Raw genomic sequence first — 14,026 nt, forward strand, 5'->3', positions numbered from 1 at the left:
TTTTGATTCAAAAGGGAAGTAATTCCGCACAGCTGAACGTAATTGGAGGTTGTTAGCAGGCGAATGATATACCCACAGTAGCCAGAGATCAGAAGCTCTTTCCCAAGGACCACACAGGGAATCTCTTCTGCCCTCGGTGTGGGCTCCAATTCTCCTGCAGTCTCCTACTGGGTTGCCAAGTTAGATGCTAATCTCCTGTTATTTCACCCCTCCCCCCAGAGTCAGGTTTTTCTGCTAGGCTCAGGGCTGGTGCAGACCTGAGGTCGCCCTGCTTATGACATATGTCCAAAATGGCGCCTGCTCTTTGTCTTGCTAGCCTTTGAGAGGTGAGGGGAGAGAGAGAAACTCGTGTCCGTATCGGTCACTTTTTTTTTTTCCTCTGTCTCTTCTAGTTAGCCTGGTGAACTTTTCCCCACGGAGTTTCAAGCCTCATTCCCTCTAGTCTCCTCTTACGGCTTGCCCGTATTAAGGTTCAAAATTCAAAATAGCTATCATTATTATGCTAAGAACTCTAATGAAAAATAGACAATATGTGAGCAGAGATTAAAACACTAAAAAGAATAAAAATAGACCCTGAAAATAAAAAATATAGCAACATAAACTTTGCCCTATTAAGGTTCGGCTCACCTCGCGTTCCAGCGCTGGTGTGTTGAGTCTGCTGCTGGTGTCCCGAACTTGGGCTCCCACGCTCTCCACGCAGGTCCACTGTGAATCACTAGTTCCGGAAGAGTTTCCTCTGCTGTTTCATCCCCTACTCTTCCTTGACCCTGCAGTATCTCCACTTTTATGAACCTGTGTCTTGCCGAACTACCAATGTGCTCCTTTCCTATTCCGCCATCTTGCCGCTCTCCCATTTTTTTTCTTTCAACATTAAACATTTTACTCTACTCACTTGCTTGTATGATATACACCAAGATTTCCTATGTGATTATTACCCTCATTCCTTTAAAGATAATGTATTATTTTCTACTGGCACCTTTAAAGAATTTTCTCTGTATCTTTGATTCTCTGAAATTTGAAATTATATGCCCATGTGTAGAATATTAGTTATTCTTCTTGTTTGGAATTCTTTGAATTCCTAGGTATGCTGTTTTCTGCCAGTTGTTATCTTGGAGAAATTCTTAGCCATAATTCAAATGTTTTAACTGTTCCTTTCTCATTTCTTCTATTTTCTTTTTATCATGCATGTATTATGTCTTTTGTAATGGTCCTATGGTTCGTGGTTGGTCTATTTTTCATTTTTTTCCTCTTTGCATTTTGGGAATGAGCCAATGAACTTCTTCATTTATGTTGCTATATTTTTTATTTTCAGGGTCTATTTTTATTCTTTTTAGTGTTTTAATCTCTGCTCACATATTGTCTATTTTTCATTAGAGTTCTTAGCATAATAATGATAGCTATTTTGAATTTCTCATCTGACAATTCCAAGGTTTTTATTAATTTTGTAAATATTTATCTTATTTATTTGAAAGAGTGACAGAGAGAAGCAGACAGAAAAAGAGATCTCCCATCTGTTGGTTCACTCCCCAAATATCTGCAAGGGTTGAGGCTGGGCCAGAAAAAATCCAGAAACCAAGAACTGCATCCAGGTCTCCCACATGGGTTGCAGGGGTCCAAGCACTTGAGACATCTGCTGCCTGTTCAGGTGCATTAGCAAGAAGCTGGACCAGAAGCAGAGCAGGCAGGACTCAAACTAGCACTCCTATATGGGATACCAGTGTTACTGACAGGGACTTAACCCATTATATGACATTATTAAATTTTTAATCTGAGTCTAGGATTCTTGCTTTCCTTTTTCTTCATAGTATTTTTCTTGCCTTTTAGCATGCCCTGTAAATTTATGTTGAAAACATAATATAGTGTATTGAGTGATAGGAATTGAAGTAAATTGGATTTTGTGTGATAGTTCATGTTTATCTGGTAAGGTATTTACACTGTGTATCCTGTCTGCTGTAGCTGCAGGTTTCTGAGACATTAAGTTCTTCCAGAGTCCTTGTTTTTCTCTACCATGGAAAATCTTCCTTAAATAGAATCTGAGCCTTTCAGTTCTCTCAGCTTTGATTGTATATTATTACACAGTGATTCTGTTGCCATGGTGGTGAGGTATTTGGGAACATAGTATTCCATAGTCCTAGGATTATGTTTAAATCTTTTATGATTCTGTGTCCCTGGGATATTATCTTCCTAAGTGTAACTTAGCTTTTCCCCCCTCTTCTTAGGTATTCCAGGAAGACTTGAGTAGAGTAGGGTTAGCCAATTACTCCTCTTCAAGTTAGGTAAGATTTTGGTAAATAGGTTCCTTTGAGGGCAGCCCTTTGAAATAGAAAAATGAAAGAGAACATATTTGAAACTAATTGCTTTTATCTTTCCTGTGCTAGAAGCAAGAGAAAATTTTCCTTCAGTCTTTACAGTGAGAGCCTGGTGAGCCACTGGCAGGTGAAACTAAGGAAATCATGCCCCCTCCCCCGCCCACTGGTTCCTCCTGGAGTTTTGAACTGAAGCTGGTTCGTACTCTGCCTCCAGCAGTTGCTCAGTCAAAAAGCAAAAGTCTAATCTATCTTCTTGCTATGCCTGAAGTTCCAGGCAATGACTGCTAAGAAAGCAACCTAATTCTACTTCAGCAATCCATTTTCCTTGCAATGTCTTTGTTCAGTTTTATGTTGTCTGACCTACTGAAAGCAACTTATCCAGAAAGAGGGTGACAAATTATGGTCAGATATACTCAGCACCAGGCCTCACAGTGAGGCTGTGAACTCTCAGGTCAAAGTTAGATGTGCCCAAGCCTGTATGAGGTTCACTCTTCGGAAATCAATCTTGGGCCCTGTAAGGGCTCCAGCCTATAATCTTTTGTCACTCAGCTCACTTGAGCTTCTCTATTTCCCTCTTCCAGGGCTCTACCAGGTCTCTCATTGACAAGCTCTTCCAAGATCCTCCTTCCGGGGAAGGTAGAAAAACATCTGAGGGAAGCAGCAGAAGTGCAGATGCACAAAGCACCAGCGATGATATGGTTTAGGACCTTTGTTTACAAAATCTGTGAATTGTTGTTTGGAAAGAAGGCTAGAGGTCCTCAGCCTGATGTGGACTGGTGGGTCCACTGGATGGAGGAGGAGCCACCCAAGTCTCATCAGTGTGGGGGGCCTCCTGAACCTTGGCCCTGGTGAAACTGAGTTCTGAGCTGCTTTGGAAGCAGACATTGTGACCAGGAACAACATTGCCTGGAGCTGGGTTGTAGCATCCAATGATGGAGCTTAGGAGGAAGCTGATGGAGTGGTTGAGAAGTCTTGGCTCAGGGAAACAAATTTCATACCAGAGACTCCTGTCTTGGAGTTAAGAGTGAGAGAACACTAGAATTATTACATTTGCAGTAATTCTTTTAAATTCCTTTTGAAAATGAAATTTTTAACCTTTACAAATGAGAAGATGTATATTTGGTACTTTCTATGTTAGTTTTTAGATGTTAGGAACTGATACTGAACCTAACAGGAGGCTTAATTATGAAAGTATAAACTTTACAACATTTTTAATGTGGAAAAGATACTTTTAGAAACAAATTTTGGCTCCTGTGAAGGCACACAAATTAGTCAAGGTATCTTGGAGTCTAAGGTGGCTTTCAACTTTGAGAGAAAGAACAAGTGCTTGTCGCCCTTTGAAGCAACATCTGCTGCTTTGTGTGCATATGAACCTACCATTAATGCTTATACATGTTTGTGTTATCTACTTTGAATTTCATAATTATGTTTTGATCTTCATAACTTTTCATTTTATGAAACTTGGCATTGATCAAAATATGAAACTTTGCATTGATCAAAATGTATAAATAAAGAATTATATATGTCAAAATGGTGGCTAAAAGTGGATCTGGTTTCCTTTGGGAAAGTTGGGAATAAAAAGACTAGAGAGGGAATCCTTTGCCTTGGGAGTGGCTGGAGGCAATTCCATGCTTTCTGGGCAATAAGAGAAGGAATCCTTGGCAATCCTCTGGATACTAGGAAAAGAATCACATGTGACTTTTAGGAGACCTGCAAGGAGAGGAGCTTGGCATCTTGTCTGATCGTCTTGTTAATCTGCTTAGAAAAAACTGGGAGATATAGCCCTTGTGGAGTATCTGCCTAATTCCCACTTAGAACACACATGTGGGTCAAAAGAACATCTGGAAAGCTCACCCTACAGGGTAAGTTGGGTGCATCCTACCCAAGCATGCTCTCTTCCAGGTGAGGAGCATGGCAGAGTCCTGCCATGTATCAGATGGAGTTTAATCAAAGCTAAGGGAATCAAGGTAAAGGCTGCATAATTTCCCTCAGCATTTCTTCCTGTTTCAGTGCCAAAGGAGCAGTGATAGCCTGTCAGAAGGAGGAAGTGGAGGTTTGTTAGGCAGAACAGTGCCTATTGTCCATGAATCCAGAATGTAATATAAGATCCGAGTTTGCAAATTACTTAGATCATTTAGTGCTTAAAATTATATTAACACCATGGGCTCTGCCCATAATGCTATTGTGGGACAAGAAAGAAGGAGCCTACAGAGACATGAAAGCATGTCATTGTCCTTTGATGTTAAGGCTGCCTAATCAAATGGTTTCAACTATACATTTTAAAGACTTTCTTTTTTTTTTTTTTTTTTTGACAGGCAGAGTGGACAGTGAGAGAGAGAGACAGAGAGAAAGGTCTTCCTTTTTTTTTTTTTTGCCGTTGGTTCACCCTCCAATGGCCGCCGCGGTTGGCGCGCTGCGGCCGGCGCACCGCGCTGATCCGATGGCAGGAGCCAGGTGCTTCTCCTGGTCTCCCATGGGGTGCAGGGCCCAAGCACCTGGGCCATCCTCCACTGCACTCCCGGGCCATAGCAGAGAGCTGGCCTGGAAGAGGGGCAACCGGGACAGGATCGGTGCCCCGACCGGGACTAGAACCCGGTGTGCCGGCGCCGCAAGGTGGAGGATTAGCCTAGTGAGCCGCGGCGCCGGCCAAGACTTTCTTATAATTGCTTTCTGTTGACATGAGAAAGAACAGAAAGCATGAGTTACTTTTCATACTACAAAAGCATTACATGTACCTTGTAAAAATTTATGTAGATATTAGCCAGCGCTGTGGAGTACTGGATAGAGCTGCCGCCTGTAGTGCTGGCATCTCATATGGACACCAGTTGAAGTCGCAACTGCTACACCTCTGATCCAGCTCTCTGCTGTGGCCTGAGAAAGCAGTAAAAGTGCTTTGGCCCCTACATGCACATGGGAGACAAGGAAGAAGCTCCTGGCTCCTGGCTTCAGACTGACCCAGATCCAGCCATTGAGGCTATTTGGGGAGTGAACTGGTGGATGGAAGACTTCTCTCTCTCTTTCTGCCTCTGCCTCTCTGTATCTCTGCCTTTCAAGTAAATAAATAAATCTTTAAAGAAATTCATGTGGACAATAAAGATTTACAATGTAATAATATTCCATAGTGCAAATAAACTGCATTTTATTTATAGGTTCTCCTAGTAGCTGGAAGATGGTTTACAGTCTTTGCTTCACATTGCTGTAGTGAACATACTGTCATCTTTAGGCACTGATCAAGTATTTACATAGAATATATTCCTGTAAGAGTAATTACTGGGCAAGGCTATTCACCTTAGGAATTGGCAGACCCTACCAACATTAACCTTAAAGTGGATGTACCAATTTGTTTTTTATATATTTTATTACTTTCAGTATCCTGTTAAGCTCACGTTGCAACCAGAGACAAATTGTAAATGATCCAGTCAACTTTTAAATATTACTGAATGTTATATACCTGTATATTACAAAAGAACAATGACTTCTCAGTGCTCTCATAACACCTGCTCCACATAGGAATACCAGTAATCAACCCAAAGCCAAATTATATTTTCAGACTAACCATGGACCCTTGGATCAGAGGACACATGGAATATTGCTTCCTAATTCCTAAATTTACAGAGAAAGATGTTTTCAGAGATAAGTACCATGAAATTGGTAGGAAGCTAAACCAGATTCTTAAGACAAGTGACTATGAAATATAGGCAGAAGGGTCTAGTTTTTCATCTTCTAAAAACAGCTTCACAAGACACTTGGAAAATCAGCCTAGAAGTAAACAGTAAGCACATTCTCTCCAATTCTTGAAGTTAGTCCTTTCAAGGAAATGACCAAATGGCACCTGTTGTTGAAGTTACCAAAGAGGTCTGAAGTTGATTTTCAAGTCTTAGTTCTGGATCAGTTTTCTGGCTTGGACTGATCTGATGCCACTTCCTTCAGAATCTTCATTAGTGAATGTAAGCAACTATGCATTAGCATTGTTTTCTCTTTCAGTTCAGCAATATTTTCTGGTAAGGATTCATTGTGAATATCCCTCTCAGATGCATCTGCTATGGTTTTTGTTTTCGAGGGATAGCTGAATTTGAGCTAACCTTCAATACCAACTAGGAAGGGCTCTTCCAAATGACATTATTGGTGACTCCCGTGTGTCAAATTCAATGGAAGCTGCAAAAGGTTCATTGATTGCCTCTTTGGTGCTATCACAGAAGTCACCATGGGGCAGCTTTGCACAGTGGGAGTAAAGCAGCCACCACTGAGCTGCCATCTGGGACTGTACCAATTTGTAAGCCCACCAAAAATGTATAGGAATGCTCGTCCTTGGTATTATTCCCTGTGGATTTAGTAAAATGACATCATGCCACTGTGGAAGTCTCTCAGCTCTGCAATTCTCAGTGAGTGGTCATCCTCAGGCAGGTTGGCTCAAGCAGTAGAAGCCTCACAACTAGTCACAGTGCATTCTCAGTATCCATAGGAAAATTGTCCACGATGCACACCATGCCACAATAGGATAACAAAATCTGTGGATGCTCTAGTCCTGATATAAAATATTATAGTACTTACATATGGCCTATGGCTGATCCTTCAGTATACTTTAAATCATCTCTGGATTACTTATAATACTAAAAACAATTTAAAAACTTTTATGTACATAGCTGCTATATTGTTAGGGAATCATGACAAGAAAAAACAGTCTCTGTGTTCAGTACAGAGACAGATTTTTCCAAATATATTCTATCCATAGTTGGTTGAATTGACAGATATGGAACCTGTGATACAGAAGACCAAGTGTATTTTGTACACTGTATTGTGATATACAAATGTTGCATTCACCTTTTCTCAGTTTTGAGGGGTAGCTACATGGAAAATGTGAACAGTGCAGAGTACTGAATTACCATGTCTTATTTTTATATTTTAAGAAAATATTACTTTTTGGAAAGAGAGAGAAAGAGAGAGAGAGACCCATTTTCTGATTCACTCCCCAAATGACCATAGCACCTGAGGCTGAGTCAGGCTAAAGCCAAGTGGCAGGAACTTTAATTTAGGTCTCCCATTTTGGGGACAAAGATTCTACCTGAGCCAGCATTGCTTCTCTGCTGGCTTCCAGGGTCTGTATTAGCACGAAACTGGAGTCAGGAGCAGAGCTGGAACTCAAACCCAGGGACTCTAATACAGCATGTGAACATTCAAAGCAGCATTTTAACCACTAGGCCAAATGACTGCACCTATGTCCTGATTTTAGAAACTTGTTAGAGAGTCACAAAGTACTTGGTGTTTCCAAACTTGAATTTCTAGTCTGAATTCCGAGCTTCCTGATTGCCCCAGCATGGCCTTTGTGGTTCACAAAATGTATAGCTGAATGTCTGAGGTCCCTGAAGACTTTAAGTCTGTATTTCCCCATTATTTAAAGTGAGCTGAAGGAATCAGATTCTTTAAAAATCAGTTTAATATTGTCTTTCATGTCATCTATTTGTTTGCTCTTCTTTAATGCATGATAAAAATGATCTTAGAGGAATAATGATTATATGTGGTCACAGAACATGTTTTGTTTTTAAAAATATTATGGTTACCATCCTCTGCAATATATTACTATTCTTTATTTTTCCCAACAAAACTTTGTATTTCTAGATCAACATCTCCCCTTTCCACAAGCCCTTTTCTCCCCATCCTCTGGGAATCATCATTCCAGTCTTGAGTTCAATGAGCTCATCTTTTAAGATTCTACACATAAGTAGGAACATGTTGTATTTGCCTTCCTTATTTTTTCTCCTCTCCCACAACTCTTTTAAGCTGAAAAATATCAAACCTAGCAAAGCTATATAACTAGAACAGTGAACATCAGAGGACTATTTATCTACATTCACCAAATGTTAGTTTGCCACAATTGCTTTATCTCTTTCTATACATTCATACATGTATATATTTTCCACTGAGTCATTTGAGAGTCAGCTGTAGACACTGTCCTAATTTACTTCTAAAATATTCAGCATACATTTACCCAGATCAAGATGATTCTCCTATATAACCACGTTAAAATGTCCCACTATAAAAATTAACATTCACATAACACTTAACATACAATCCCTGTTTTGTTTTCCTCAAGTGTTGAATATGTTGCATCACTGGCAATGCTAAATTTAATTACTTGATTAATTTGGCAGATTTCTCCAATGATGGGACAATCTTTTCCCTTCCAAACTTAATAAATGTATGAGGTTACTACTTTAAGATTGTGGAAATACCCTGCATTCTAAAAAGCTTTTACTCAATGGTTATTCCAGTAGGGTTAGCTGGCAATTTTTCTATCTTTTCTTTCACCTGAATTTACTAGATTTCATTTTTAAAGAAAAACTTCCTGTTTCTCTTTGAAAAGAAAGAAGTAAATATAAACATGGACTCAGGAATATTTTGGTTATTCAGTGCCTTACAATCTATTCTTATCATTACTGATTTTTATGTTCAAACTGTCCCCATAGGTAACTGATATGCCCCCTCCACACTGGCACCTATGTACTTTTGCTATGTCATCATTAATTTCTTTTTTATATGTTTTAAACATATACATTAATCTACTCATTGTTCTGACAAAATGTATATATTTATGGTGTACAATATATTGTTTACATGTATGTATATGCATTGCAGAATGGCTAAATAAAGCTAGTTAAGCTGTGTCCTATCTCATAGTCATAACATTTTTTGTGGAGAGAACATTTAAAATCTACTTTCAGTAATTTTCAAGTACACATGCATTTTGTACAACACAGAGCTCCTGAATTTACACCTCCTGTAGTTCAGTTTCACCATATATGTTTATTAATGACACAAGATGGTTCAGGCTAATTTTGTACTATCCTTGCCCCAGCCTTGGAATCCGACATTCTCCAGTCATTTTAGTGGGAAATAGTATTTAAACCCAAGATCTGGTTATAGGTGAACCTACATCTTGTGAGGTGTCATTGCTTCTGGACCTTATAAGAACCAGCAAATATATACAAAAAGTATGAAACTACATAAATCCCTCTCTAAGTTAATACAACAAGATTTTTCTCCCTCTCTCTCCCATCTGAGTTTCCCATCTCCCACAGCGAACTCCCTGACAAAAAAGCATCAGTTTATTTTTACTTTTACTCAGTACTACAATATAAACGAATGAACTTTGGAACTTCCTGTTTTCCTTAAAGAAAATCACACATGCACACACACAGAGAGACCCCTAAATTGGCAAAAGTCTGTCCAGCTGCTGACATTTGGGTTGGTCATATGTGACTCTAAGAGAAGCACCAAGGCAAAGAGGCCAGGGTCTCCAGGAAGGGGCCCAGAACCCACCATGCGAGCTCACTACAGGCCCAGGGCGGGGTCCAAGGGCTCATAAGGCTGCAACCAGGCATCGTTATGGTCCTCTTCGGGGCTGTGTGGCCCTCTGTTCGGCAATGTGCAGATGGTTAGGGGATCTGGGTGTTCGGTGCCATCCGGGGCCCTGGGCCTGAGATAGGCGCACAGCTCCCCCGAGAAGGTGTCAGTGAAGGTGAAGATGTGGGAGCCGTCAGAGCCATTGAAGAAGGACAGCTTCCCTGCGTCGCAGTCCAGTAAGATGCCCACGCGTCGAGGTGGCACACGCAGGGTGAGGGCGACACGGTGCGGGTCCAGGACGAAGTACTCACAACCATTCCACAGTCCCATCACCCAGTAACCTCCGGCAGGGCTCAGGCGCGTGGGCCCCGCACGTGACACCGTGGCCAGACAGGCTCCCAGGAACCAGCGGCTACGGCGGCCCACATGCACCTCCCAGTAGTGGCGGCCTACAGAGAAGCGCTCCTGGCTCAGCACGCATGTCTGCTCTGAGAACCGCTGTGGGTCGCCTGGCACCCTGTCTGGAGCGATGTCATGGGAGCACACGCTCTTGCCATCCTCTGAGACCTCCAGACTTGGGTGCGCGGTGGCTGGATCTAGTGTCACCTTCACTGAAGAGAGGAATGGGGTTAAAGTCAGCAAGGGCGGTTCTGGGACTCTTTTGTCCCTTCCTCTCAAAAGGCAAACAAGGAGCTATTGAAATAATTGTCACAGTCCTCCCAACTCTGGGACACTCTCTCCCAGCCCCCATAGAAGTGTTATTTTTTGAGCATTTTTAATTGTTAAGAGGAATCCGGTTTCTTTAGTGAACTGAGACATTCCCAAAACCCATATTTGGTGGCAAAGAAAAAAAGATAGCAAACAGGTAAGTTTGTGGGAAGGAACTAGTACCTGTGGGCCAGTTCTGTTCCCTTGTGTGACTTTGAGACAATCAGGTGAGCACTGGGACTCCATGTTATAGCAATTTCAGGATTTTTTAAAATGAAGGGAACCTCTGAGATCATCTAGTCCAGTGCCCTGTACTCCAACACCCCACCCTGATGAATAGGAAACCTGAGGGTCCCTTCTTCCAGATGATCTGAGAGATTCCTTTCAAATTCTGTATTCTTTGCTACAAACAGACCCAAGATGCAACTTTCCTGCTTAGTGGAAACAAAGCTAGTGAAACCCAGACAGCATTCAGCATGCATGGAAACATATGCAAGCATATGTGTTATATTAGATATATGTGCTTTGTTTTTGTGGATTCAGGTCTTGTGCTTGCCTCACTCTAATATCAGATATCTCCTGCCTTCTGTTTAAGATGATCATTTATAGCCCTTGTATCTACTGTTGAGGAACAGTGTTTTTTAATTCTTGCTATTTTTTGAAATCTATACTTAGTATATGGTTAAACTTACGAGTATAAAGTAAACTCACTTACTCCTCATGTAGGATCTCTGTCCTTAATGTGTTGTATATTGTGAATTAATGCTATAACTAGTACTCAAACAGTATTTTACACTTTGTGTTTCTGTGTGGGTGCAAACTGTTGAAATCTTTACTTAATAGATGTTAAATTGATCTTCTGTATATAAAGATAATTGAAAATGAATCTTGATGCAAATGGAAGGGGAGAGGGAGCAGGAGAGGGGAGGGTTGCTGGTGGGAGGGAAGTTATGGGAGGGGGAAGCCATTGTAATCCATAAGCTGCACTTTGGAAATTTCTATTCATTAAATAAAAGTTTAAAAAAATAAACTGAAAGTCGATCATTGCAGAAATTAAGAAAGAAAATAAAAGAAGAAGGAGGAAGAAGGATGGGAGGTTGGGCAGGAGAGAGGGTAAGGTGAAAAATATCACTATGTTCTCAAATCTGTGTATATAAATTACATGAAATTTGTTTACCTTTAATTAAAAAATTACAAAAGGAAAAAATCTGGCCTGTCACAAATCATAGTTTCTTGGTTTCAGTTACCTGCATATAGTTGAGCTGCTCTCCACTCTGAAAGAAAATCCAGATGAAAAAGAGGGTCAGAAAACTGAGTCACTTACTTTGAAAATGTAAGGGAGGCTTGAAGGACATCCAGAGATTCAGTAACCCTATTTCCACAGCTAGTTTGGACCCAGACTGCTTGGGGTCCACCATGATATTTTCTCAGGTATTTGGGTTTGTGTTGGGGTCTAGCTTATACCAAAGGCATGGGCAGACTGCATTTATGCTGACAAAAGCAAGAGAATGGAGTATGTGGGCAAAGAAGTCAAGCTTGTCTCTGATCAGGCACCATTGACATGGTACATGGAAACTCTGTCTTCAACATGCCCCTTCTGAACTTGAGCCATTCAGAGCAGATTTCTGTTTTATCATGGTCTGTTTTGCAATGGTGCAATGAACAAGTCATAATAGGAAAAGCATTAACTGATATTTTCAGAACTCCATAAATGTATAACAGGACCATTTAATTCTGGTTTTATGTCAAAATAACCAGGAGAACTTTGAAAACACATAGCTCTTACATAGAATAACTTCATTCTATAAAATGTTAATTCTCCTCAAAGTCATCTATAAATGCAATGTAAAGCAACTTTAGGGTACTTCTATGGAACCTCACTAATTTATCTTAAAATTTCTATTTTTAAAAGGTTCACTAACTTTAAAAAGTAAGCAAAAATATGGGAGGAGAACTTTTATTTTCAGATATTTTAAAAGCCACCCCCATGGCTCACTTGGTTAATCCTCTGCCTGCAGCAATGGCATCCCATATGGGTGCCAGGTTCTAGTCCCGGCTGCTCCTCTTCCAGTCCAGCTCTCTGCTGTGGCCCAGGAGGGCAGTGGAGGATGGCCCAAGTGCTTGGTCCCCTGCACCCGTGTGGCTCCTGGCTTTGGATCGGTGCAGCGCCAGTGGTAGCAGCCATTTGGGGAGTGAACCAACAGAAGGGAGACCTTTCTCTCTGTCTCTCTCACTGTCTATAACTCTACCTGTAAAATAAAAAAAAGCCACAGCAGAAAAAAACAATGAGGTAATAGGTAGACCCATCTAGATATGCACTGAAGGTGAATCCCATATCAATGGGGAAATCATGGATGGTGTAGTAAATCACGTTATGGAAACTGTATGGAGAAAAATCACTGGATTCTCACTTAAAACACAGAAAATGGAGAATTCTAAGTAGAGGCTTACTCATAACATATATAAAATTAATAGAAGGGGAGAAATCCAAGATGGCTAACTAGAGAAATCCTGCACTCATCTCTGCCACAGAGAAGAATCAGAAGAACAAAGGCCACATTTCCAGGAGAATAATTGAAGGAAGACTTCAGGAACAAAGTGACAAAACCCTTAATGGCACAGAGACTCAAAAATTCAGCAGAGAGGAACAAAGCACACTGCAACTCCTACCTTTGCTTCCCAGCCAGGGGAACTTCACCTTGTTTGTAAGAGATATGCAGGGAAGCTCAGTGACTCCCATCATTCCTGCAGACTCTGAGGCCTACCTACAGAAGTCCAAAGTCCTCACTGGCTTTCAGTCCAGTCTAGTAAGCTAATGGGAGGAGGGTCCCAGTGGCTCCTTTGCTCCAATAAGAAACCCCAAAGGAAAGAACATTTCCTTCTCCCTCCCAAGGCCCCAGACCCAGTATCTATGACAGAGATATAGAGAAAGAAAAAAGTGAGTCTCAGCAAATTCAAAAGAATTGGAATCATACTATGCAGCTTCTCAGACCATAAAGGAATGAAGTTGGAAATTAGCAACTCGGGAATCCCTAGAGCACGTGCAAACACAGGGAGACTGAACAACACGCTCCTGAATGAACAATGGGTCATAGAAGAAATTAAAAGAGAAATCAAAAATTTTCTGGAAGTAAATGAGGATAACGGCACATCATACCAAAACATATAGGATACAGCAAAAGCAGTGTTAAGAGGAAAGTTTATAACAATAGGTGCCTACATCAAGAAATTGGAAAGGCACCAAATAGATGAGCTTCCAAGTCATCTCAAGAATCTAGAAAATCAGCAGCAAACCAGACCCAAAGATAGTAGGAGAAGAGAAATAATTAAAATCAGAGAAGAAATCTACAGGATTGAATCCAAAAAAACATTACAAAAAATCAGCCAAACAAGGAGCTGGTGTTTTGAAAAAGTAAACAAAATTGACACCCCATTGGTCCAACTAACTAAAAAAAGAAGAGAAAGATCCAAATCAATACAAGTAAAGATGAAAAAGGAAACGTGACAACAGACACCACAGAAATAAAAAAAATCATCAGAAATTACTACAAGGACTCGTATGCCAGCAAACAGGGAAATCTATCAGAAATGGACAGATTCTTGGACACATACAACCTACCTAAATTGATCCAGGAAGACATAAAAAACCTAAACAGACCCATAACTGA

At 40.7% G+C, this 14,026-nt stretch overlaps 1 protein-coding gene across 2 annotated transcripts in view; it reads right to left on the bottom strand.

The window, feature by feature from the left end:
- Window positions 1–9,163: 9,163 nt before the first annotated feature.
- The window catches only part of BTNL9 (butyrophilin like 9), a 57,744-nt gene continuing 52,881 nt past the window's right edge, over window positions 9,164–14,026 (bottom strand). For both annotated transcript variants that reach the window (XM_062211909.1, XM_062211908.1), the window contains 2 exons: window positions 11,606–11,632; window positions 9,164–10,261 (listed from right to left, as the gene is read on the bottom strand). In XM_062211909.1, coding sequence (XP_062067893.1) covers window positions 9,639–10,261; window positions 11,606–11,632 — 650 coding nt within the window. In that variant the 3' untranslated portion in view covers window positions 9,164–9,638. The remainder of the gene's footprint in view (window positions 10,262–11,605; window positions 11,633–14,026) is intronic.

Source organism: Lepus europaeus, chromosome 15, assembly GCF_033115175.1.
Source record: "Lepus europaeus isolate LE1 chromosome 15, mLepTim1.pri, whole genome shotgun sequence".
In the NCBI taxonomy this organism is placed as follows: Eukaryota; Metazoa; Chordata; class Mammalia; order Lagomorpha; family Leporidae; genus Lepus; species Lepus europaeus.